The following is a 26,571-nucleotide window of genomic DNA, read 5'->3' as shown; positions in this document are numbered from 1 at the left end:
CAGCGGGGTGGGGTGTGGGGGAGGAGGCGGGGTGCGGTTATGGCGGTTTTTTTGACTCCGCGGTTCAGGCGGCTTCGGAGTCAGAGCGAGCTGGAGCCGCGGCGCGGCAGCGGGGGGCGGCAGCGGCGAGGTGGGGGAAGAGGGTGCTTCTCCCTCTGTCTTGTGCCGCCGGCTCTTCCGCAGCAGCCCAAAGGCTGGCAGCGGTTCTTACCCGGGGGGGGGGGGGTCGGAGGGGGCCGGCGCGTGCCCGCCCGTTTAACGGTTTAACGGGCCGGGGGGGGGGGGGGGGGGGAAGGAACCACGCGAGGCGGGGAACCGTTGGCCTGCGGCGCGCGGTAAGAAGCTAACGCTGGAAGCAGCTGATAAAAGAAGGCAGAGGAGTTGCCTCGTTCAACAAATGTTCCTCTATCTTCATCTCTGGAAGTCATGGTTAAGGGGACACCGCTGCTAGGGCCGAGCCCGGTGCTGTGCCTAACTTGTGTTCAGAGTAAAGGAAAAACTGAGGACAGAGATGTTTAATTTATTGCAGCTGTCAGTTTGTCATCTGCTGAGCTTAGAGGGGTATGTGAAGGAGAAACATTCAGGGGAAGGTATTACTTCGTTATTAAGTTTATATTACTTCATTAAACAATGTACCCTTTTAGTGACCATATCTGCCGTAGACTGATGCTCTGGTATGGTATGCAGTGTGTGGTATTAACAAAAAAAAAAATATATTTCCTCACTTTTTTTTTTTTTTTTTTTTTTTTTTTTTTTAAGAACCCTCTAATTCTCTTTGATGGCTGTGCTTATCTAGCAGGCTAAAGCTGTCTTACAAGAAGGACTAATTTATGGAGTGGTGTCTTTTACTCTTTTTGTAAAATTAGGATTAATCTCTGGAGAATGTTGTGAACTGATTTCACACAGTAATGTCCTTAAATCTTAAACTGAGTATGTGTGTATTTATAAAAACATTCATGTAAATGTTTTGCAGATTGTGCTGGTCCTTTCCAAGCAACTCAATTGTGGAATAGTATTATTCATGCTCTTCGAAGTCAGGTGGAAATCAAAAGACGTAGACAACATCTAAAAACATACAAAAACTGCTTTACTGGCTCAAATGCTGTTGATGTAGTACTGAGTCATCTTATGCAAAGCATGTACCTAAGCTGTAATGATATTTCTCGGCTGAAGGGAGTCCGCGTGTGCCAGGCACTGATGGATCACAAGGTGTTCGAGCCAGTTGGAGCAAAGCTTCACCTATTCAAGAATGGAAAAGAACCTGAGTTTGAAGACACAAGCAATAGTCTCTATAAATTTGTGAATAGCAATATTACTCCTCTTCTTCTGAGAAAGAATAAAGACAATGAGAGCTTGTCCCCTGAGCAAATTTATGAACAGAAGACAAAAAGACATTTGAAGTGAGACTTCCTGAACTGTGTGTGTTTGTGTGTTTTTTTTTCTTGATTTTGTTTTTAAGTTAGGATGGGTAGTTTTATGGACATCTATGTCCATAGTGTCCAGGCGTGGGAGACCTTTCAAGACATTTAGTCTTTCTCTTTTCTGTATCAGGATGAAGTGTGAAACAACCCTTTCAAACCCTTTGGCATTAGCAGCAGCTGATAAAAAGAGGATAGAGGAGCTACTTCAATCAATAAGTGTTCATCAGTCTTTACCTCCAAAGATCAGGGTTAATGAACCAACTCAGCTACTTTCAAAAAGAGGTGAGGGTGGAATTTTTGCTTTTTAAAATGTTTGCTCTACACTTTTTTTTTGTTTGTTTGTTTTTGTTTTGTTTTTTTTAATACTTTGGGTAATGCTGTTATGATATGTGCATTTATTTAAACCAAGCAACAAAAACTGGTATTTTGGATGTTAGAAGACCTTTGTAATATCTTACAAAGAGGATGAGATTTGAAAATGTTTTGGTTTTTTTCTTCTTCTGAAAGCATTTCATTTTTTTCTAGTTTATCTAATAGAAGATACAATGTTTCCATGCAGTTTTTGCCTTGTCTATATCATTAAATCACTGCAACTGTAACATCTGATTGCTATAAAGAATGTCAGTATCTTTTGCTGCTGGTGTTCTGTTTTCTACTGTGCTCTTATAAACATTTATTCTGTAAACATATTTATTCTTGGCACTTAAAGAAAGCTAAGTCTTACAGAAGTCTTCATTGTAATGCATCCTTTTTTTTGTTACTATAATCCATGGACCCATGTTTGCAAGTGACTGGATCAAAAGAGTGGGGCTGCTCTGCTAGTAGAGCTTCTTTTCACCATGATGAGCTTCTTAGTTTATTCTCTTATACTAAAGAATGGAAGGACATAAGGCACAGGAATACTAAGTTAAATTTTTAATTGAACAATCTTATTGAAAAACAGTGCCTAGAATATAATCATATTCCAACTGAATGTAGCTTAATGCAAGTCACTGTGCTTCTCATTTTTTTTCCAGAAATGAAAATATGAACACTTAAATCTGTGTAAGTGCCTGCTTAACAGTTTAAGGATGCGTAGTTTCAACGTATCCTTACAAACCAGAAAATATTGTATATTGGGCATAGCTTGTATGTTTTTGAAAGATCATTGCTTTGATAGCTGCTGGCCGGTTTTACCTTTAGGAGAACATATCTGTATGAAACAAAAATGGAATTTGCATATCAAATTAGCGCTTTCATTTTCTAGCTTAAATTTTCTCAGTTTACTGATCTTAATCCTGAAGGAAATCAAATCTCCAGTTAGTATTTTTAATCTCTACTGTTTCTAAAGGAATTTTCATAGGGGAGTCATTTCACTTGGGGTGATTACCTTATTTCCATTAAAGGTTGCTCCTCTGAGTCTTAAATTTAAGAATTGTCACTAATGACAAAATAGCAGAGGGAATACCAAATTGCTGAAGGGGCATAGCAAGTAAACTGAAAGAAATGAAACGCAATTAATCCTTTGCAGGACTGTGGAATGTTTCTGTAGGATGAGAAATACCACTTCAATAGGCCCTTTTCTTAATATATCTATGTTATACAGTTCCTTTTGCTATTCATGTTCATCTTTTGTACATTTTACTAAAATACTAGAGTAGGTTAGTTGCATCTAACATGATAGAAGAGACATGCTCTCTTTAAAGTCTTCTTGCTTGTTACCCCTATTTTGACCATTTCCTTCCCTAACTGAGAAACTTAACCTATGTTCACAATATACTATTCTGTTACTTTTTCTTTGAACATTTAAAAGATACTTGATTGAATTGAAAAGATGACATTTCTGAAGGTTTCTCTTTTTTTTAAATGTCAGTGATAGATGACGTCTGGAAACAGCAAACTCTGTTACGACTACTACAATTAACTGATGTTCCAGTTCTAGAAAATATTTTGGTATCTTCAGTAAAGAGAAAAACAGACTGTTTTGGCAGAGAAGAAGACCTAATTATCTCAAATACTTTCCTGGACAGAGAGGTTACATATAGCCTAAACTTGCCTGAGTAAGTTGCACATCTGTTTTTTAAGATTCATTAGCAAACATTTTTTCACTCCTGCTTTAAGATCTCTGTTAAGTGAGCAAGATAAGGTGTTGTTGCACTTGAATGTTCTTATACTGGGATGATGTTAATGCACTCTCACTTGTTAGCTTCTCTTCAAAACTAGTGTAAGAAGTCGTGAAAGTATGTCTCTAGAATTGTACACAGGAAGATTTTTAAGTACATTAAAAATGATATCACGAAGGTTGAAAATACTGCTAGTTCCTGGAGTAAATATTTCACTCTTAGATACCTATAACAGATACTAAAAGTTGAACAGGCTTGTTCTAGGTTTGTGTTTTTTTTTTTTTTTTTTTTTTTTTTTTTTTTTTTTTTTAAGGTCTTTATAGTTGGGATGGCTTAAAGGGATTCGGTCACATTTCCTGGTGCTGTGAAGGAATAACAACAAGAAGGTACTTGTTGTTACTGATAGCAGAAAAGAGACAGCTGTGGGGTGAAGGATATATAAATTTAAAATGTGTACATGTTCTCAAAGCCGTGGGATTTTTTTTCCATTTTCATAGTGTTCCTGTTCATTGCACATGGGCTGACCTGTCTTAGCTTGTAGTTTTACTAAATATGTCCTAATAATGTTTATCTCTGCCAAATTAATCAGATTTTTAGTCGTTTGTGATATGTTAAGATCTATCTGTGTACTAAAAAGACTTCTCTATTACAATTTTTATATATTCTTGCTTCAGTGGATAAATATTAATATTTTAAGATGCTTTTAGAGTTTTATAAACCAGGTTTGTTGTTAGATATGCTCTAACTTCCTTTTTTGTTTTGTTGTCTTTCCTCCAAGAATGGTTTCATGTACACTATTTCTTTCTACTTCTGTACTTCTACTGTACTTGATTCTTAGGTAAGGGGCAAGTTTTGTCTCTTACAATCTCTTCTATACAGTTCCTGTTCTGTACTTAGTGTCTATAACATTTGGTTCTTTGCTAATAAATAGAATAGATTTTTTTAAAAAAAAAAAACAGTAAAGCAAATAGATTGTTCTGAGATTACTAGTCAGTCTGCGTTGCAGTCCTTGAAAACTTATGCTTGCTTTATTAATTTCTTTTCAAATGACTTAGATGCTATTCCAGCCATCCACTCATGTAGACCATATATTGTTCAGGCCTAATTTATTACATACATGAGAAATGAAAAATTGCAGGTATGAAGAATACTCACTGCTGTTACAAACTGTTTTAGGGTTAATAGCCTCCACTAAAAAGAAATTACGTATTTTTTCATTCTTTGAATCTTAAATTTTCTATCTTTAGCTTTCAGATATAGAGTTTTGTTATTTGATCTAGTCTAATACTTCTTCTCCATGTGAGTAATTAGAAACTGTAATCAATGTCTGCTTTACTCATCCTCTTTAATAAATTAGTCAACTACTTTTTGAATATAACTTTCAAGGGTGTTTTCCGGTTTATTTGTTCTTTAGAACTATTACGGATGATAAAACTAGATGCAGTTTGTTTGCGGTGCTAATGGTGTCATAATTTAAGTGAGGCTATTAACCTCTTATAGTAATATTACCCCATCTACACATTCAAGACTTTTGCTTATTGGCTGCAGCGTTTGCTGCTGAAGTTCTTGTTTATCTAGCTGTCTAGAAACAACTCCAAAATCTTTCTGCTTTGTATGATAGGAATAAGAGATTCAATAGATCTTAAGTAATATTTTCATCTTCTCACAAGCTGTTGATTTAGTTCAAGCTATGTTGTATCATGCAGATTCAGATGAGATTAATTCCCCACCCCTAGATTCTGTGATTCTGGATTTCTTTCGTATAGGTTAGCCAAGTTAGTGACTTTTGCCCCCTTCCTTTTTTGACTTTCCAATATCTTTGAACAATGAGTTTTCTCTCTGAATTTTATATTTTCCTTACATACATATTCTATCTCTAATTAAGTCATAGATGCAACAGATGCTTAGGAAAAATGATGCCTTTGAAGCAGGTCACATAAATGGCTTCATGTGGGGACTGTAGTACTGTTAACTGCAGTCTTTGCTTGGGAAACTTGATTCAATTTAACTGTTAAGGTTAAACTTCAGGTTGTAAGTAATTTATCTTAAACTGGCTTCTGAGAACACTTCCAATATACTGCTGACAAACCTATACAAATAAACAATTTTCTTTAAGCCACAACCAGCTGATAAGTTGTGCACTTAGATGTAACTGATCATGCTTCTGATGGAGAGAGCTGTAAACTACTGATGAGCAATAAATTCTTGTCACAGGCCACTATGAAAAAGTGTCTCGGAATGTTAAAGTGTCTGATTCTTCATTTTGGGGTGATGTTGCTTAGTACTTTGCAGGAGGTTGTTATCTAAAGAACAGTATTACTTAGTGTACACTTCTTTTTTTGAGAAGCACATAGTCACAGAATCACAGAATGGTTGAGGCTGAAAGGGACCTCTGGAGATCATCTATTCCACCCACCCTGCTCAAGCAGGGTCATCCAAGAGTATATTGCCCATGTTTGTGTCCAGATGGCTTTTGAATATCTGTAATGAAGGAGACTCCAGAATCTCTTTGAGTAATCTCTTCCAGTGCACGGTCCCCTTCACAGTAAAAGTTTTTCCTCATGTTCACAGAACTTCTCATGCCTAAGTTTCAGTTTGGGCCCATTGTTTCTCATTCTGTTGCTGGGCTCCACTGAAGAAAGTCTGGCCCCATCCTCTCCACACTCTCCCTTCAGATATTTATACATATTGATAAGATCCCTTCTCAATCTTCTTCTCCAAGCTGAACGGTCCCAGCTCTCTCAGCCTTTCCTCATGTGAGAGATGCTGCAGTCTCTTAATCATCTTAGTCATCCTTGGCTAGGGCCTTCTTACAAAAATGTTTTCCAGTGACTCCAGATCAGAAGACTTTCTATATGGCTTAATGTTACAAGCTTAATGTTACAGCAATAATTGGATGAGCAATGGGACTGTTTTATAAGAATCTTTTGAACTTTCTTCCTCTCCAGCCCCGATTAATTATTGGCTTCCAGAGTCTTCCAGGATTTAAATTATTTTTGGATTGTCCTTGTTTTGAGATTGATTGTCTAATTTCTCTCCTTCTCAAAAGTGCTAGTCCCTGACTTTTACACTCCGATTAGCTCTGGGTTTTCATGGTGTGTATTGGGGACTAGTGAGTGTTTGGTTTAAATACCACCTGAATCTGACAAATGTCATACGGTCAGTGATGGTCTTGTATTATTGCAGCTTTCTTTTGATCTGGATGTTCCTTAGGTGTGTTGTTTGTGGTGCAGGAAAACTTAAAGCTACTTATTTTGAGCAAGACTTTGAACTACTGTAGTGAGGTAAAATACATGAATTGCTTAATAAGCAACAAAGTTAATGCTGTGGTTCAAATATGTGGTGGTACCTGCATGGTGGTTCTTATCTGATTTTATTTAAAGGGTGAAATAACATTAGGCAGAGCATTTTAAAATAAACACTAAAACTAATTTTTCCTTCTGCAGGCTTGACAAGTGGCTCTACGCTGCAATTGAATGCTTGGAGTATTTCCCAGACCAATTCATAATGATGGTTAGTCAGCGGTTACCTCAAAGCAATAGCAAACCAGGTGATCTGAATACACACAAGAAGATCCTTTTTGACGTTATAATTAAATATTATAGTCAAAAGAAGGACTCCCTTCTTTCCACTCAGGATCTCGAATTTCATGCAGGAATTATAGAACTTCTAGGTAAGATCAACTTTCAACAAAAAGTAAGAATGAAAGCTGTCTAAAGGGTGTAACTTACTAAGTGTTAACAAAGGTTGAATCATAACATCTGCAATAACATTGCAGATGTGCTTTAATTTAGGTTAGAAAGGGCCTCTTAGGGAGGTCACTAGTCTAAACCCCTGTTCAAACAAAGGGATAGCTTCACATATCAAGTTGTATAGGGTCTGGTCTCTGGTCCAGATGAGTTCTGAAATTCCTCAAGGATAGAGATTCCACAAATTCTGTGATTAACCTTTTTTAATACATAGCTATTCTCATTGTGAAAAATTCTTAGCTCTAGTCAGAATTTTCCTTGTTGCTACTTGCAACTAGTAATATAGAGGTAAAATTATTCTGTTATATAGTTTACTTAACTAGAATAAAGTTTTGTAGGTTATAGATTTTTTAAAAGGTAATAAATAGTTATTTTAAATGATTCAAAGGGCTCTTGAAGAGCTGATTCAGGCTGTAATCCCCCAAATCCTCCCCACAGCTTTTCACAAGTAAAGCAGGAGGTTTTAGTTTAAATACAGGTTTTCTTCAGTAGTGTAGGGTTTATAGAATATTGGCAAAAGTTCTAGTTTTGGGAGAACTCTGTAGAACTTACTGGCATAGGAACACTGTAGTCCTATGTAAAGGTTAGAGCAGAGATGGATGCTGCGTCCAAAAACTCATGGAGATACAAAAGGCAATAATCAGCTGTATCTTTTTATGGAGAAAAGAAGTGAAATTATAGCAGGAGTCATGAAAGGGAAACTATGGCAAAACTACATATCCTACCACCAACAGAAGAATGCTGATCTGAAATAAATGACTTAGCTTCTGGTAACTTCTCCTAAGTGTTCCCTTAAATTAAAGATGTTTTAGCTTGAATATGCAGTTTAAATACAAAATTGATATAAATCAATATAAGAGGCTACTGCTAAACTAGAGAATCAAAACAGTCAAATCTCTAAGCAATTTAAAAGATAGTGCCATAATTCTTCCCATTTAGTTTAATGCTGTAATTGCCTGTAAGACTTTGTTATTTAAATGGCTTCTTAATCTCTACAACATGTCCTGTAGTTATCTTCTTTTTTAATTTTATTTTCTTTAATTTTGTCATACTTCCAACTTTAGCAAAAACATTTTGACCAGTTTCTAACAAGCACTGTTTCATTTTAAGGAAGTAACTCTAAGTTCATATTTGGAAATGATTTTCCCATTTGAATCTATTACAGTTTAAGTTCTTAAGTCTGTTCTCAGCTGTGTTCTTGTCCACACTAGTCCACTATCAGAAGATAGCGCTTAACTTTTTTACAACTAATTTTCCCTCTTAGGGCTATGGAATTGGTTATGGCTGTCACTGCATAACAGCCTGCATTCTAATAGTGTTTTTGAAGTAGAATCCAGTAAAATTAGCTTTGATAAAGTGCTGTGGTTCTGACTGTAGCTCAAAATAGCCATGAATGTTTAGAACTTTCTAAAGATGTAGAAGTCTTTAGAACTTTAGAACGTGTTTAAACTTTCTCACAATTTGGAAAGAGGAAAGCTGTTGTACAACTCCATTTTTTGTTATCAATATATGCAGTTATACATAGTATATCCCTAAATTCTTAAGCAATTTGATTTAAGATGGGTGACAGTTAGGATATGTTGAAGGTAAGCGTACTGCTGTGCCTTTTTGCCTAAAATAAAGTAATGAGTTTAGACTTACTCATGAAACAGACAAGAGTAGTCAGCCAAAATAACCTGTATGATTCATTGAATAATAATATTTTGATCGCTAGGTTTTTTATCACCTTGGTCACCTCCTTTGGCCATTCTTTCCTGCTTTCTGTCTGTGTTTCTTCTCTAAGCTGGCCACTTGTTCTTTCAGTCTTTTTAAATCCAACCAAGTTGGATTTAAATCGCTTATGGCACACCCCTGAAAGTTTTGAATTATTTCTTGTGAAGTATAATTTCAGTCCTAATAATAGGACAGAGGCCAGAAAACTATACCTGGGTTCTGTTCTTGTATCTGCCTCCATCTTGTTCTTGCTGTAAGCAAGTTACTTGACTTCTCGATGGTTTCTCACTTTCAAAATTCATATAACTAGAATTATAAACTGAAAGAAGTTTTTTATAGAAAGTTATTTCCACCTTATCTCTCTTCCTCAAAAAAAGCTTCAGAATGGCTTCAAAAGGGACTTGGGACAGTGGGGAGGAACCTCAGAGCAATGAAAAATAAAATTGTTCAGCTCTTTAATTACTTTAAGCTGAATCCTGGATTATGATACGAATAAAGATGTGGAAGCACAAGCAGTCCAAATATCACCTCAGTGCTTGCACATTGTATATACAACATAGTAATGTCCTGGAGATATTTTCCAAGCTTATCTGTTACCTGTCTAGCTATAGATAGAGGCTTTAAGGTTATACTGATTATACACTGTATTGAGTCTTTTCAAAAGATTTTTAGAAGACACTGAGTTAACCTGCTTTGTTGAAATAAACTGGGAATAATGTTGGGCTTAAAATATATTTTAAATATTTTTGACTTTGAAAACATAATTGCACTGGATGCACTATTTTACCTCGTTGCAGAAAAAGGAAAAACAGAACAAGCTCTAGAGGCATCACAACTTTATTTAAGATTATTAACACCAAATATCCGAGAAGAACTGCTTAGACTGCTGACGTTTATAGCCATTGCATCAGAATCCGAGGGCTACAAATTACAAAAACAAGTATGTATCTGTTTTATTTAGTGTGGGAAGTAGCACTTTCCCATAGTAAAGCTAACAAATTTTTATCAGGAGTTAAAAGTATCTTGTTTACTGCTTTCTAATGTGATCTGTTTTAAAGCAAATTTCAGTATGTTCTTTCTACACTGAAAGCATCCTGTAGTGCTTAGTCTTTAGCTAATGCCTTCCAAGCAAATATAATGCCAAATCTGTGTTCTTCTTCTTCTAGTTTGATAACAGATCAGTGATCATCAAGACTTGTACAAAGTTCATTTTACAAAACAAGACATTATCAAAATCACAGGCAGAGCTGTTGGTTCAGTTTCTGATGGACAATCACTCTGATCTCTTGAGGGTACTTTTTTTTTTATTATTATTATTATTTGTCATTTAAAGTGTTAAGTACCATGTAGTGGCTTTATGGGAATGGGAAGTCAAAAGAGAGGGGTTTAATGTTCCCTCTGTTAAAGTCTGATATAGTCAAGTAGGGTGAGAAGCTATTCCAAACTATGGAGGATACCTTTCTGATATATACAATATTCTGTCTTTTCACCTTTCACCATCTTTTCTTTTCTCCTCATTTTCATTAAGAAAGTATTTTGAGTATTTAAAAAATATCTTACAGAACCCTTTTGGCACCTTGTTTCTACTGGCTTTCTCCTAGATTTTTGGGCATTTTGTAATGTCTTTCTCCATTAGAAGTTCATTGAGTCATATATTGAAAAACATGCTTGGTGTCCCGGCACACATTCCTAGCTTTGTCAACTCCAGAAACTCTGTTGGTACTTTGAAAAAGTAACTTCTAAATTGAAGAAAATAAATAAAACCTCAAAATGAAATGGCCTTACTGTGTTCAGTTATCCAGAGAAATATTTTATTGCCTGCTTTAGTTATATTCCACAATATTTTGTCACATAAATGAAAAGATCAGCTTTCCCAGATCCTATATTAACTTTCTGCATTTCAACCAACAAACTGAAGTGGTTAATGCTTTTCTACTTTCTTTCCTTTCTTGATTATAAAATTTCTCATTAAAACATTAAACTAGGCAGTTCAACTCATTTTAGCTGTTACAAAATAGCTGTAAAATGTTGTAGATATTTACAGCATTGTCTCGTTGTAGGTAAGCCTCACAGAAATATTGGTTTGTTTTCAGTAAAATATTAATTCTTATAGTAATATATTCATTTCTATTTCTGCCCTCAGCTAAAGTTAAGAGACATAGAAGTAAGATTATTTTTTCTTTGGTCAGAAATTCAGAAATAAATGTATGCATGTATGCTTCAATGCAATTTTATGGAGACTTTGAATGTATAATTAATTAAATATGATAGCCTTAGATTCATCAGCAGTTAATTTTTTGGTTTCTAAACTGATAATCTAAAAGCCATAAATTCTCAAAATACAAAAATATCATTTTAGTAATTTTTCTTGGTGGGGTTGTGTTTTCAGACTCCTTTAACTCTTCTAGAACTAACTAGTAGGAGACTTGAAAGCCTGCTGGAAGGACAACATGCAAATATCAATTCAGGTAGATGATATGATGCATGTTCTTATTCAAACACTTCTACAAAATCCTTTTGTATTTGGCTAAAATTTCACCTTGAATACATTCTTTTACTGTGAGAGAAGCATGGAAGTGACTAGATAAATGGCCAAGTTGCTAATTAATCAAATAATTGTCTGCTTAAAGCAAAGCACCGAACTTTGAACTTTAGAGAAGAAGAATTCTCTCAATTTTCTGGTCTGAACATATTGCAAATATTTTTCACTAAATAACTATTTGCCGAGAAAACAGTGCAAAATTTGTTCTTCCCCACCCCTGAAGTGACCTACTTGTAGCTTGGTTTCTATGTATTTAACTTGGTTCTATCTTCTAGTAGTGACATACATCTGCCATGGGGTACCTAAAATTCTCATAGTTCAATAATTAGAGGTGTTAATAGATACCTTGATGTTTGTTTTATTTTTAAAAAAGTTTTTTTCATTTCTTGGTTAGCACAAAGGTTATTAAGAACTTTAGACTTACAGAAGGGTAGTACAGCCTAAAAAGAAGCCATTTGACACTTGGTGTGGGTCTGAGATTAAAGTATTTTTCAGAAGTGTGGTTCAGAGGCAGATTTTTCTCCATGGTATATACTTATTCACACTCTGTACTAGGCCTTGCTATGGATCTGATCCGCTCACAAGGATCATGATGACTGCAAGGTCTTGTGTAGCTTGCTTCAGTATGGCATCTGTTTGCAGGAATTGTGTTGGTTCTTTATCTTGCAGGCCAGTTTGCCATACAAAATCGTCTGTGACCTCATACTTGTAACACCACTTTTCAATTTTATTTTTGCAATTAATGTTAATACGTTCACCCATGCTTAGCGGAGGGTTGTCCATTTCACCTCCCTTGTAGAGAATTAAATTGCATCTGAACTGGAATATCAACATACCTATGTTTCTGATAATTTTTTTAATCATGGAGACTCTTGCATGATGCATAAAACTTAATCTGAACCTGTGTTTCTTATAAAGGCTTCACCTTCTGTCAGCGTTTGACACCTAAAGAATATGAAGATCAAAAACAACAAACAAATCAGTATCTTCTGGCACTGGTTCAAGAAATAGACAATAATCCTACAATTCCTTTGAAGCAGAAGAAGAAACTAATTAAAGAATTCCGGAAATACCATTTTCTCATCTTTTGTAGTGGTTGTAAAACTAAATGTGAATTTTGCACTGCAAATGGTTAGTCATCAGTGCACCTTTTTTTAATAAGGAGAGAATATATATGAAAATTGCTCATAATTATTGCTTCAAGGTACAAACCATGTTCTGCTTACATTTTTAAATCATCAACTGCAGGAAACTATCAAAATTACTGTGCAGTTTAAAAGTATGAATTCAAATTAATGATTCTTTTGAGCAAAAAGTGCTTTTATGCATCCGTCTAGTTAGTCAATAATGATATACTGCTTGTGCTGCTAGTTAGGGTTTGGCACTTTTTTTCCTTCTCTCCTGGCATGGCTTTCTAGCTGAGCTTAAGTCTACGTTCAGAGCCATGCACAGGTTGCTAACCAGTAAGACTTTTAACCTTTTATCTCTAGTTCATAATGGAATTGCATGATTCTCAAACAGTAGGTCATGACTTCCTTATATACTGTAGAAGTGTACAAAGGGTGTTAAAAGTGTTAGGAGCAGCTAGGTTGCTTTTTATTCAGTAGCAGGAAAGACTCATGTGAGGAGAAGCTGTATATGCTTGCAGTCAGTAATTATAACCTGTTATTACTTCCTTGCTGTGACAGACTGAGTTGCAGCTTAGGGAGTTCCATAAGAGCAAGCCCAAAAAAGACATTTGGGGAAGGGGGGAAGGAAAGAAAATTTGAGGAATCATAGTCTTATTTTGGATCTTCTGGTATACTTGATGACCAAGCTATTTCAATGTGAGGAGACTTTGATAGGTCTCTAGACCTGACGTTATTTCATACTGCTTGGTGCAAAGCTAGTAAGGTCAAAATATGTCAGCCTATATCTTGACACGTTGATGATAAGCAAACATTGACAAGGAAGTGTTGAATCAAATCATGAGATAAATATACAATATAATGTTATGGGGGCTTTATTTGTTACATTCATCATGGAAGACATTTGATCATTTATACGACATAGAAGTGTAGAATCATTGAGGCTGTTAGGAACCTCTGGAGACTGTACTGTCTGACTACCCAGCCCAAGCAGTGTCAGCTAGAGCATATTGCTTGGTGCTGCGTTCAATACATTTTCAAGTATTTTCAGAGATAAAGACATCACAACCTTTTTTTTTTTTTTTTTTTTTTTTTCTCTTCTATTTCAGTGGAATTTTCTGTATTTCAGCTAAGACTTGTCTTTTCACTGGATATTGCTGAGAACAGTGGGTCTGTCTTTTACTTCCTTCCATCAGGTATTTGTATGTGTTCATAAAGATCCCCCTGAACCTTCTCTTGAGACTCAGCAATCCCAGCTCCCTCAGCTTATCCAGCAGCTGTTCCAGTCTGTTAATCATTTTGTGGCCCTTCACTGGACTCTCTTCAGTATATATATTTCTAATTTTTGTGAATATGCTTCTATACATATCTACATCTTGAACTGGTATTCAAATACATTGTCTAATTACCAGGATACCAAAGATTTTTGAAAACAAGTGGTGTTTTGTGTTCTTTTACAAGTAAAAACTATTCCAGTTTTTAGCTGTAATTAACTGGGGGTACAGCTAATATGTAGTGCTAACTTACATATGGGCACATATGTCCAATGTGAGATATGTAAATAACTTCTGGAGGAGGAACAAACTGCAAATTAACCCCTTCACAGATGAGTGCTGTGATCAGTAGAGTACAGGGCCACATGTATTCCTTTTCTGACCCTGTGTTCGAGTGTGTGTGTGTGGACGGGGGGGTTGGATTTTTTTTGTTCTTTTTTTCTTCTCCCAGAAGAGGGAATGCATATAGAATGAGGCTATTGCAAGTTGTAAACAGGGAAAGTATTTACTCTGTTAAATGCCTCTGGTACTGAATAATGAGTGAATGAGATTTTAATTTATTTTCTGTGGTGACGGTGTTTGGTTTGTTCAGGCATTTTACTAGGTCTTGCCCGAAATACTGAAGTTGGTAACAAGAAGACATAATGTGGTAATCTGCAGGGAAGATGAAATAGGAATGGCTTTCAAAAATCTGTTGTTTTTTTCTTTTAATTTCTTGAACTTTGCAACTTGATCAAAATTTTCTTGTGCTAACTTAAATAATGGATAATAAAACATGACATAAGAGCAGTGAATCTGTCTCTTATTTTCATAGTGCTTTCATAAGGAGGAGATGGCTCAGCAGGTATCGAACCAGGGATGAAACAATAGGGAAATGCTTAAGGTGAACAGCAGAAGGAGTTCATAGCTGCAAAGTGCTTTGCTTCAGTTCATGGGGTAAAAAGTGGCAAAGATTACTGTAAATTCAAAGGGATTGTCATCTTGTTTCATGATGGCACAAAATTGTCAGATTAGATAGCTTAACATTGCCTATAAAGGTGGGAGGCTACCTTTACTCTAAACTTAAATCCTTGAAGTTGGTTGTTTTTATTTATTTTACATAGTCTCTCTGATTTAACATAAGATACAGTGTCTAAACATCTGGGTTCTGTTTTCAGAGTTTATCATTCTGAAAACATACTTAAAATCTTTTTAAAATTTTTTTCAATGATAGACAGTATGAGCTATGTCCTTTACAGAAAAAGAGAACCCAAGCTGATGAAATAGCAAACTCTGCAGACGAAGTAGAGCACTCAAGAGCTCTCTTTTTCCAACCCAGAGAAAGGATCTACTGACTTTTAATCTTCTGTTGAAGGAAACTTGATATTTTTCATTTATGTATAAGGAAAGGCCTGCTAAACATAAGCTGAGTAAGCTACAGATTTTTTTTTTCATTGTTACACTTGGAGTCACATTTCCTTATTCAGGAAAACTGTATTGGACTTCATTTTTTTTTCTTTTTTCTTTTTTTTGTCATTTATTTATAACAATGTTTGATACAGAGTCACTTGATACGGAAACTTTTACCTCACACTTGATTCTGTTTATGATTTGTAGAATAGAATTATCAAAATCATTTCAGTATGTATTTGTGTTTGAAGTATAAAACTTCCAAAATGAAGAATTTAATATAGAGCTACTTTCTACTGCAATCTTCTTATAGGATAAGTGATACCACCTTCAATGTGAGGAGGGTTACTTCCATTCACAGAATATTTGTTTGGCTCTTATCAAGAAAAATGTTTATTGTTGCTTCTGTGGGAACAGTGTCCATATTTTTGTACTTAATTTGAAGTCCCAGTTAAAACATGATGAAAATTTTTTGAAGCAGCTATTTAAAGACTTAGATCTGACATAAGGGTGTCAAAATGTGGATTTTATAAGAGTAGCATAAGACTTTGGCGTGATAGCCTGTATTTTCCTCACACAGAGTAGTATAACAGCTGTACATAAGAATTTATAGATGTTGATTTTCTGCATTAGTACTCCAACTTCCTTCTGTATGGCTCTTGCAGTTATTCAAAGGATCAGGTGGTATTACTTCTCTCTTCCTCTCTTCTGTAATGCCCTTGTTCTGAGGCCTTTAGGAAACAACTGGAGAAACTCAACAGAACTTGGGATGTCGGAGCACCATGGCTCTAAGCCCGTATGCTCCTCCAAAGTCAAAGGAAATAGAAGACAGAGATGAGCATATCTCTTTATCTTAATGCTACCAGTGTCTTAGGAGGATGGTGATATGCATACTGTTTCCTCTATTTATAGTGCTGGCCATGACTAGATCAATTACCCTTGGTGCAGAGAGCATTTCTAGATCATTTCGGGAAACAAGCGTGGTTAAGGTATCTTGAAATTCTCTTTTCTCACTTCTGTGAGGCCACATCATCTTCAGATTGTGCTGCAAGAAAAGGTTCAGGTCCCTAAGCACAAGCAACATCTATAAAGCATCAACACTCTGTGATGACTTCTAGGGGAGGAGGCAGTAGGAAGGGAAGGATGGAGCCTCAGGAATTTAGTCTTACTGTGATTTCCCTTTTCCTGAATGCAGTAATGAGAAGTGCTGCTCTTGTAACCAGGGGCAGCAGTTGGTGGTTATTGAATAGTGATGAAGTTTAAAGTGTTCATACTTGAAGATCATGGTTGACCAGCTTATTAGGGGAGAAATCTTACCTAATTTCAAATATCCCCTACTTCTTCTCCAGGAAGGCTGTTGGCATTTGTAGATGGGAGCTTCTAAGTTAACACTGATTCACTACCAAAACCTATCATTTTGGAGCAGAACCCTCCTTTTATTATTGTATTATGAACATAATTTTATGTTATCTAAGGCAATGACATTTTACCAAAACTGAATTTTACTTAATACAAGGTAAGTAAATGCATCTGGTAGTAGCAAGCACTTATATCTGCTAGCAAGACAAACATATCTACTATCAATTGGTAATCAAACTGGCCAGCTTTCTATTCTCCTGTGGCCACAAGCTGCACTGGGTTAGCTTTTGTGACAGTACCTACCTCTTCCTTATCCACCCTGTGCAAGACTCAGTTGCACATTCAAGTTATTGAAATACTATTCACATTGAAAAACTAAAGTTTAATGCACAGTGAGGAAAAAAACAAGATAGTATTATACCAGTACAGGCAAGCATTCAATATTTTTATTGTTTCATGCTCTTAAGGAATTATTTTGCAATAAAAATACAATGAAGCTGTCACTAAAAGATGAAAATGCAACAAACTGATAATGCACACATTTTACAGTATTAGGCTTGTAACATTTTATTCAATTCTGAAAAAGAATATTTTCACAAAGTAGAATAAGGAAAGTTAGAACACAATCCTAACCTACAGAAAGTAGTTTGTAGTTCAAAAGGTTCCATTTTTAGTGAAACAATGGATTAACAATACATCCAATTATGCTATATATCAAATTTCTCTTCACAGATATTGTGTCCATGTTCTTCATAGTCTTCTCTAGTTACTACCATATCTTCAAAGTCATCATTTTCAGAAATGAGTTTCCCACCTTCCCAAGAATAAGTAATAGGACTGAAAAATGAACAAAGTTATTAATCTTCTGTGAATTAATTTAAAATGAAAATATACAGTAATCATTTTAAGGTATTCATTTAGCCACATCCATTAAGAACATTAACAAAATGAAAAATTTGAAAAAGTTTCTTTTAAGTAACTTTGATGGTTTGATTTAACAATCCAGCTCCAGAACAGTTTTGAGACAAAGTTTCATATTTTAACAGGATTGATGTTTCTTTTTATATAGGCAGACAGATTGATTTCTAGAGACAGGTGTGAAAGGCGGGAGATGAAATTAGGAGATTTGGAACCACCTCTTTACTTTTATTCTTATTAATAAACTATATGTAACTTTTAAACTATGTATATGCTTTATAGATGTATGTATTTAGATGTGTGTGTGTACATATATATGTAGGTGTGTATTTAGATATTGTCAAAAACTACTTTTCTTGCCTCAGCTGTTCACATTTTGCATATCTATGACTCTTTCCAAATTCCTGAAGTGGCTACATTAATAGTGAAAGAGTAGCATTCATATACTAAAGTTCTTAGAAAAAGACTAAGCTCTGCTCTAGAATACTTAGGCATCTGCTTCATTTAATGACAGTCTTATAGATTTATTTGTGTAAGTGTTTTGAGGATCAGTCTTTTTACGCAAAGTACAGCACAAGTGGGTGGTCTCTAACCTATTAAGTTTGTCTGAAAAATACACCAATTAAAATCATCCTTCTTGTACAACTTTGACTTAATCTTTAATCTTTTTGCTAAGTATCCTTTCAATCAGCAAGAAAAAACCTACTTCACAGTTTCTTCTGCTAGAAGGACAAAGCTTGTTCTGCTCTTTAAGACTTACTTTTCAGGAAGAACAACAGAAACATCATAATCAGTTGGAGTAAGGCATCGAACTTCAGAATAGACTCGATCTCTGAAGCCTGGGAAAAGGGTGTTTCCTCCAGTCAGAACTATATTCTTGAAGAAATGAGGTTGCATTTCTTGAAAGAAAAAAAAATAAGTAATCTGTATTTAGAGACTACAGATGTATTTATAGATTAAGAGTTTTTCTCCCAGTTTTGTTACAAATTAGAAAAGGACTAAGAGATTCAAAATTGCTTATATATGAAAAAAACACTGGTAACTGAATAGCTAGGGGTTACTTAATGCATGTAACAACGCTCTGCTCATCTGATAATTGGAACAATTAAATAGTTTTAATAAGAAATATAAGAAAGTGATCAATCACCTTCTGGTTCTTTGTGATTTTTAGTTTGGCTTGGATAACCTTTTCTTTCAGGCTTCTATGTTGGATTTCATGCCTGCCATTAGACAGTCCCATTTCAGAAGAGATTTTGATTTTGTACTTTTTAAAAATTATATAGTTTCATAGCCTCAAGGTAACAGTACCTATGTGATATGATATAACCCATGCAAGTCTTCCTTGTAATAATTAGTTACATTTGTATAATCTATTATATGAAAGCATTAGTATTATTGCTGACAAACAAAAGCTTTCTGTTGCTAAAATCTGATGCTTAATTTACTATCCATTTCAGTCACTTTGAATTTTTTCTTCTTCCAATGATCAAGAAAGGCATTTTAAAACACAAAATTAAGTTCAAGTACATCCCAGAATCAAAGGTATTTAATTCACATTAGGAAAGGTTAGGAGGAATTCAGTCTACAGTAATTAACTGGGGGAGGGGGAAGACAATTAAGCACTGGGTAACCTGTAACAGGTAATCTTGTAGGCAATAATCAGGGTGCAAGACAGACCAGAAGTTAGAACAAGTCACTACAATTTAGTACCTGAGTTACTAAACTAGTGCTAGGTTCCTAAGACACTCTGGATGCTTTAATTATAAATTAATAAACAAATAAATCTTAAATACTTCAAAGTTATACCTTCAGGTAAGTTCTGAATAGAGTGTACAATGGCTTCAGGAATTCCCATCTCTTGAATGCCAATATCTGAAGGATGGAAGAGTATTTCTGGAACTGCAAATCTTTCATTTGTTAGACGCAGTATTTGTTCGCCAGTCTTGTATTTTCCACTTAACACCATTTCTTCCCTTGGCTAAAGTAAAGATATGAATAGTAACCACTGTTTAAGAAAAGCAAATATATTCTTGAGTAGCTGCTTTAATCTTTTTCATGTACTACAGAGATAAGCTGTATATGACTTAATTTAGAATATTACCAACAAATCTTTTAAGAATAATATATGCTTTAGAATGCCTTCCAGTCTTCACTGTAATCATTTCAAATGAGAACTCTGTCATATATATATATAGTTAAAACTGAAGTTACCAGCTTGAATAAAAGTACTTTAGTATTAAATTTGAAGCAACTTTTGCCCTTAATTAAATTTTACATTGAACTTTCTATCTATCAAAGTATTTGAATCTTATTCAGAGGGAGACTTACAGTTATCGAAGACAATAACTGTATTGAAGACAATACATCTTCCAACTTAACCAGGAAAGAATGGTGCTACATGATATTTGAGGGTAACTTTCATGACAAAGTGCAACCATAGAAAGCTGCAAGCATTAAAAAGCAGTATTAAGTAACTCTAACTGCTATGATGGAAAATGGTATTCTGTTTTCATCTTGACTTCCTAAGGAAATGAGTGATCTGCTGTCTGTACTCCCTCCCATTAAGATAAAAAGTGGAATTACCTCAAGTTCTCTTCTTATAAACTCAAACAAAGTAAATTTTTAAACACAATTTTGACAAAGCTTACGGGATCTCAGAAGACAGGTAAGACTGTGCTCAAACAGAAGGAAAGATAGCAAAAGCATCAAGCCAGCACATGGGATCATCTTACTAGCTACAGCAGTCATGAACAGAAATTGCTACCGAAAGTACAGTAACTACATTCACCTACAAAGACAGAGTTTGAACCAAAAGCAATATAAGAATCTCTCAGGCTAGGAAGTCCATTTAGCTAAAATATAGGTGAATCTGGACTTGGCTTCAGAATTACATCTGAATAAGACCTACATCACAAATTAACATCTTAACAAATCTGAACTATTATAAATCAGGAAACTTCAAGCAGAATGCACACTAGATAAAAGCATTCTTAGAATTTTGAGTATTTCAGCAGCAGTTACAGACTATAAGGAATCTTTATAAGAAACAGGATTATAATATGACAGACAAGTCATCAAAAATAAATGACAACAAATTTGCCATTTTCCCACTAGAATAAGAAAGAAAGGAGGGAGGATGCAATCCTGTCTAACATGCTCTAGGTGACCCTGCCTGAGCAGGGAGGTTGGACTAGATGATCTTCCGAGGTCCCTTCCAATCTTACCAATTTTGTGAGTACATGACCCTATGGCACTGTTCAGTTTTCAAATCATGCAGTTTTTCTAAAAGTATCTGAGCTGCTTCAAAGGTTTAAACACTGAAAATTAATACAACTGGGGACTTTCTTGCTCAAGCATTTTGAAAATTTTACCCATTAATGCATAGTACACAAAAAAGGTACAATGCAGCATCAGGAAAAGAAAAAATAAAGTCTTACTATTCTATTAGACTCCTACAAGAGAAAAACATCCAAAGAAGTTACCTTACAAAATCCTTTTTTGATTGTGCTGAAGTCTGGCAAAACATAATCTACCATTACTGTATTTTCCTCTCCCTTCAATCTGAAAGAGAATGTAGAAGAACTGAAAACAAGTTCCAAATTCCAACATTTTTTTTTTGACAAGAATTCCTTTGACTTAACTGAAGATTCTTCTAATTAGAATGTAATTTTTTTTTTGTGCAATAAATTATTCAGAAGTAACATCTCTTGTATGTAAGAGCATTGCATACATACTTGGCAATCTCCATGTCCTTGTAAAAGTCTTGAGACACATAACACACATCTTCTTTCACTTGATTAATTACATGTGTTTCATCCATAACATGTAGCTGCCTATGCAAAAAAAAAAAATAGTAATTTGAGAATAATTAAGTGATAGCATTAACCATACTGTTTTCCGTTAGCGATGTGGCAACTATAGCTCCCTAATCACAAAAAGCTACTGTGTTAGTAGCTTTAGCAGTACTTAATGTAATTTACATAAACATTCCTGGCATGTAAGAGTTTACTAGTTTACTATTTCACAATTCAGTAAATACTTTTACATGCATTTGCTCAAATATTCTGAAAACGTGATGAACTCTACATGCTGTGTTTCAGTAATGTATTACTGTTTAATAGCTCTGAGCTGTTTTCCTAAGAGCTATAGACATAATCCTGCAATTAGTTCTACTAGCGAAGATCTTTACCTAGAAAGAGGTTTCAAGCTAAAGAATCCTGGAGAAATCTGATTCTATTCAATTTTATTTGTGGTATGAGTGGAATCAAACTGTATAACTTATTTGACAGTTAACAAAATGGCTGATGATCTACTACTGGCAGTTCTCGAAAAAAAAGAAGTAAGGACATATAATTGTGAACTATAGATAACCTCAGCAACTTCAAAAGTCATGGCACTTTGATGAATTAAGCCACTAATTCTAAAAGTGATAGTTCAAAACTGTCAGCTAGTAGACTATAATAGACAGATTCCTTTCTCCTTTAAAGACAGTTTACTATCACTGATTCTGTGAATTTGAGATTATCTCCAAAAACTTCTGGCTTATTTCATATCAGACCTCAAGATGATTATCAGCATGCTATACCTGTAAGAGATGATCTCCTTTAAATGGTTGGTTAAGAGTTTTCCTCCGACATTGATCCTACAAAAAAGGAGCAACACAAGAAATTTTGTCATTCTTAACAAGGCATAGCAAAAAACCCACCACCACCACCACACACTTCCAGAAAAGAAACAATACAGTTTACCTGATAATTGCCTCTTTCTTCTTTTTACTTCTACAATAAGGTACAATGTGTGTAAAAGAGTATCCACTATCCACAATGATACAACATAGCTCAGATGGATTATCCCGGAAATATCTATGCGCGCTAAGAGCACCAGCTGAAATAAAAACAATTTTAAAAAATCCATTCTTATATGAATACATATTTTTAGAATTTATATTGATATGAAAGAGTATTTCCTTCGTAATTTTGCATGCCTTTGGCAGACTTCAAAAAACTCAAAACAGAATACTAGAAACAGATGAGTTAGTTCTGACAGTGGATAAAGTCAAATATTGTGTGTTCCCCCCCTTTATTTTCTTCCAAAAATTCTAGTCCACGTTTGGTTTCCTCTCCTAAAGACCATGTAGACTCAGCACAACACAGTTTATCAAACCTATGTTAAGAGGTATTTATGTCCAGATATCTTTCAGAAGAGTTGTTGTGATGTTATTCTCACATGCCATTTATAGTACAATGTATTTCATTATTACAGTGCTATGCAATATTTGTAAGTTCAAAAGAAAAAAAGAAAGATTGTCAAAAACCTTCATGCAAATCTTTGAAAGGCTTTTTCAAATGCTATGCTATCTCATGGATTTGGATGGATTCATCCAAATAGCTCTGTCCTTCTGTCTCTCCTCAGATTCTCTTTAACCATGTATCAATCGCACTTTCAGACAGCAGTATGAGAATATAGGAAGAATTTATATAAAAATATTTAATTAAGCTAGAGAGGGCCAAGAAACGAAATTAAGAGATTTCCTTAGTATGAATTTATAGATACCAGTTAAACTTGAATACATGAATACAAACTAGAAGGAAACATACCCACCATTTACTCTAAGAACTGCCTGGAATTGATATTCTTCAAATAAAATTTCATTCATAGATTCTTGTATTGAATTGAAGTTAAAATAAGGTTCAGTGATGATAATATTGGTATCTACAAAATCCACCTATGAAAAAATACAATAAGAGTGCCATTACACAAAAATTAGAAGCAAACACCCTACTACCACATATCGCAGCAATTACAGAGTATTAAAATTTGGAAATGTATTACCACTTCCCAGATTTATTTGTAGAAGCTAGATTTAAAGTTTTATCTTTTCTTTTTCTTAAGACTTTATGAGCAGTGATACAATTGTATAACATTAATGAGTTAAAACATAATAGAAACAAGTATCTTAGCATTAAAAATAGAAGCAGAGTACCTATGCTACAACCCTTACAGATTTTAATGAAACAAAGGGATACCAATTACATAGTAATACACTGCAATCCTAACAACAACAGAAAGATAAATAAGTCTCTAACAACTTGGCACATGCATCAGGACATTATTTTTCGATTAACCAAAGGTGACATCCTGAGCAAAGTAAAAATTGGTAACAAAATCATCAATGACCTCTAATGGGGCTCACATAATATCCTGGACTTCTGCTATTACTGATATCTCAAACTCCTTTAAAACTGAGTTCTTCAGAGTATTTTCATCATAACTGAATCTGGCCCCAGAAATACTCCAAACAGTGTCACTCACATGGAGTTAAAAAAAAAAAAAAAAAAAAAAAAAAGGTCATCTTGAAAACATAACTAAACTAAATCTAGTTCCAAAACTAAACTGAAAGCTCAACATCAAAAGCCAGAATCGTCACCCATCACCACACTTAAATGTATACAAAGATATCTTGAGGGATACTTTCACTGGAGGCACCATTCTGCCTCCAAGGTGTTACATAGAAATACTTTGGAAGTTACTAACTTTAAACTATTTTTTTCTAGAAAAGAGAAGCTTCACTACACTTTGAGGGCTAAGTCCAGCTGGTGTGGTAAAAAAGAAAAATTAAATTCCATATCATTTTATTTTATGCATTGCTTACTTGTAGGCAGAAAACAATTTAACAAAAATATAGTAAACTGTGTCTTTTGGCCTATTGTTTTACTTAATCCCTATCTTTTATATCAGCAATTTCTTGATGTTTAAATACACTCTATATAATTTAATAACTTGATTTCCTAATTATATTGACATGCATTTAAACCTTATGTACTTCAGTATGAACACACAAGACTGAAGAACTTTACATGCATTCCAAATTGTTACCCAGAGCTCAGTCATAATTCTCTTCATTAAACAAAAAAAAATCTAAGTCTCTTAAAAAAAAAAGAGCCGTAAGCTCAACAGTTCCATCTATTCAGTCTTTGAAGAATTTGTCTTTTCTAAACTAAAAAGATTTCTTACCTGATACATTTCTTTTCCAAAAAGATAATCCCAAACCTGTCTCTGGACATCCCAGTTCACCAAGTAACCCTAGAGCAAATTGAAAAAAAATAAATAAACCATTATTTAGAAAATACAATTGCACTTTTGTTAAGTGTTACTAGCGATAGACTGGTAGTATAAAGAAATTAGGGAATAAAAATATCTAAATTCTCCCAATTATATATTAAGGAGTAAATGTTAGGCAGGTGAGTGAATAAAGAACGTTACACAGTTAATATTCCCCATCCATGTTTTAATGACCATGTTACAGAAGTGATATGAATCATGCTCCCTCTACACAGTGTTTGCCTGGCAGTTACGGAGGCAGCTCACATTGCCTAACTCGACTCTTGGGCAGGACGGTATACAGCCCCGTATGTAAGTGCCACACTTCATGAAGAACATATTCCTTTAAACACCAATTAGCAACAGGATCTACTGTTAGACTCGGGATATCTTACTTACTTTCTGAAAAGGGAGAATATAGAAAAGGCCAGACGGATCTTTAATTTCATCCAGTTGGTTCGCCGTAAAGGTTTTCAAGCGCGCCGTCTTGGACCTGAACTGGCAGTTGGGGATAACGCTGCAAGAGACGCGCCAGACGGCTGTGAGCGGGGGGGGCAGAGCGCGCCCGCCTTCAGCCCCGACCGCGGCTCGGGGGCGGGGCGGGGCGGGGCGGGACGGAGCCTCCTCCCCCTCCCCCCCCCGCCTCGCGGGCGGCGGGCGGCGGGCCCGGCACGCGCCGCAGTGGGCGGGGCTCGCGGGCGGGGCGGGGCTCGGCGGCCGGCGCAGGCGCGCTCGCGGCCCCCGCATGTGGGGCTAGGGAGTGGGGGAGGGGGGGGGAAGGCGGCGCGCGGCCGCCCGTGCGCGGAGCCGCCGGCGGGCAGTCACGGGAGGGCGGATGCGGCTCAAGGGTGCACGGGGAGAGATAAAGGAGACGCTCGCCCGTTGCGCCCCCTGCCGAGCCTTCACCTGACGTGCGCGTGGCTGTAGCCGATCTTGGCGTTGTAGGCGCCGTTGTCCAGCACCAGCGTCGCCATGTTCCCCACGGCGCCACGGCCGCCGCCGTCCCAGTATTGATCCGCCACCTCCGTGGATCTCTATGGTTACCATAGAGTGCAAGAACCCCACGCGCGCGCCGCCTGATGGGACTCGGGAGTGCCGCAAGGAACCGCCTTCGGGGGAGCACCCGCCTCTGGCGCAGGACGCTGCCGCTCACGTGGTGCCGGTGACGTTACCGGCCCTGCGGAGACCAGGCTATTGGTTGGGCGTGACCTGGAAGCTATTGCCAGTGAGAAGGCGGGGGGGGCGGAAGACACGGCGTCGCGCCGCCGAGCGCCTGCTCTGGGCTCCCGCCCACCGGCCTCAGTGCGCCTGCGCCATACCGGCCTCAGTGCGCCTGCGCCAGAGGGCGCGCACCCCCCCCCCCCCCCGGGGGCGGGCCCGGGTTGGCTGGTGGTGGTCTGAGGCGGAGCTGATGGTGTCATGGAGCAAACGGGAACATCCGGGAGAAAATGCGATTTATGAAGATGACTTTACGTGGAGATTAAGCGAGCAACGCAGACCTTTGCTGTATGAGAATTTTACAAAAAAGGATGAAAACACACTTTTTTTTTTTTTTAATTCTACAATTACAGTTTTACTTTACGGTTGTTCTTCCAGGCTTTTCCAGTATTAAATGTCTTTCCATAAGCCAGGCTTTTCAGCAGAATGCCTGGCAATGTGGTTTTAGATCAATCCTTCTTATGTGTGTGTATGTCAGTATCTTAACAACAGTATCCTTAATCCTTGCTCTAAGAGATGTGTTCTCTGGTTCTTGAAGAGAAGTCGCAGGAATTACCAGAAGCCTATTTTCCAACTCAGGATTTTCTGGATTCTTTAAAAAAAGCACTCTAAAAGCGTTGGTTGTTTTCTTTCTATACCTGTAAATGGGCAACATAAT

The 26,571-nt window shown here is 36.2% G+C and overlaps 2 protein-coding genes across 2 annotated transcripts; one reads left to right on the top strand and one right to left on the bottom strand.

Moving 5' to 3' along the window:
• The first annotated feature begins 39 nt into the window (after positions 1-39).
• DEPDC4 (DEP domain containing 4) lies at positions 40-12,663 on the top strand. The gene is made up of 9 exons (XM_062568430.1): positions 40-130; positions 974-1,400; positions 1,552-1,703; positions 3,274-3,460; positions 6,970-7,196; positions 9,783-9,925; positions 10,152-10,277; positions 11,375-11,453; positions 12,446-12,663. The coding sequence occupies exons 1-9, from the start codon at positions 40-42 to the stop codon at positions 12,661-12,663; spliced, it is 1,650 nt and encodes a 549-aa protein (XP_062424414.1).
• Positions 12,664-16,888: 4,225 nt separating this feature from the next.
• ACTR6 (actin related protein 6) lies at positions 16,889-25,843 on the bottom strand. Its single transcript, XM_062568418.1, has 11 exons — positions 25,602-25,843; positions 25,095-25,212; positions 24,609-24,677; positions 23,196-23,319; positions 22,343-22,478; positions 22,180-22,236; positions 21,329-21,427; positions 21,077-21,155; positions 19,401-19,572; positions 18,355-18,493; positions 16,889-17,513 (listed from the first exon to the last, which is right to left on the bottom strand). Exons 1-11 carry the CDS (start codon positions 25,667-25,669, stop codon positions 17,384-17,386), a joined length of 1,191 nt encoding a protein of 396 aa, XP_062424402.1. The 5' UTR covers positions 25,670-25,843; the 3' UTR covers positions 16,889-17,383.
• Between the last annotated feature and the right edge of the window lie 728 nt (positions 25,844-26,571).

Source organism: Rhea pennata, chromosome 1, assembly GCF_028389875.1.
Source record: "Rhea pennata isolate bPtePen1 chromosome 1, bPtePen1.pri, whole genome shotgun sequence".
NCBI lineage: Eukaryota > Metazoa > Chordata > Aves > Rheiformes > Rheidae > Rhea > Rhea pennata.
Note: the sequence above shows the minus strand (reverse complement) of the source record. Positions and strands in the feature narration are given on the sequence as shown.

Bases quoted from the DNA above. Each gene is read 5' to 3' on its own strand.
- ACTR6 (XM_062568418.1), bottom strand. From the start codon at position 25,669: ATGGCGACGCTGGTGCTGGACAACGGCGCCTACAACGCCAAGATCGGC. The intron at 23,320-24,608 runs GTAAGAAATCTT...ATTTTTTCATAG, and splicing joins TTGGAAAAGAAATGTATCAG to GTGGATTTTGTAGATACCAA. The intron at 21,156-21,328 runs GTATGTATGCAA...ATTCTCTTTCAG, and splicing joins AAGGACATGGAGATTGCCAA to ATTGAAGGGAGAGGAAAATA.
- DEPDC4 (XM_062568430.1), top strand. From the start codon at position 40: ATGGCGGTTTTTTTGACTCCGCGGTTCAGGCGGCTTCGGAGTCAGAGC. The intron at 131-973 runs GTGGGGGAAGAG...AATGTTTTGCAG, and splicing joins CGGGGGGCGGCAGCGGCGAG to ATTGTGCTGGTCCTTTCCAA. The intron at 3,461-6,969 runs GTAAGTTGCACA...TTCCTTCTGCAG, and splicing joins TATAGCCTAAACTTGCCTGA to GCTTGACAAGTGGCTCTACG.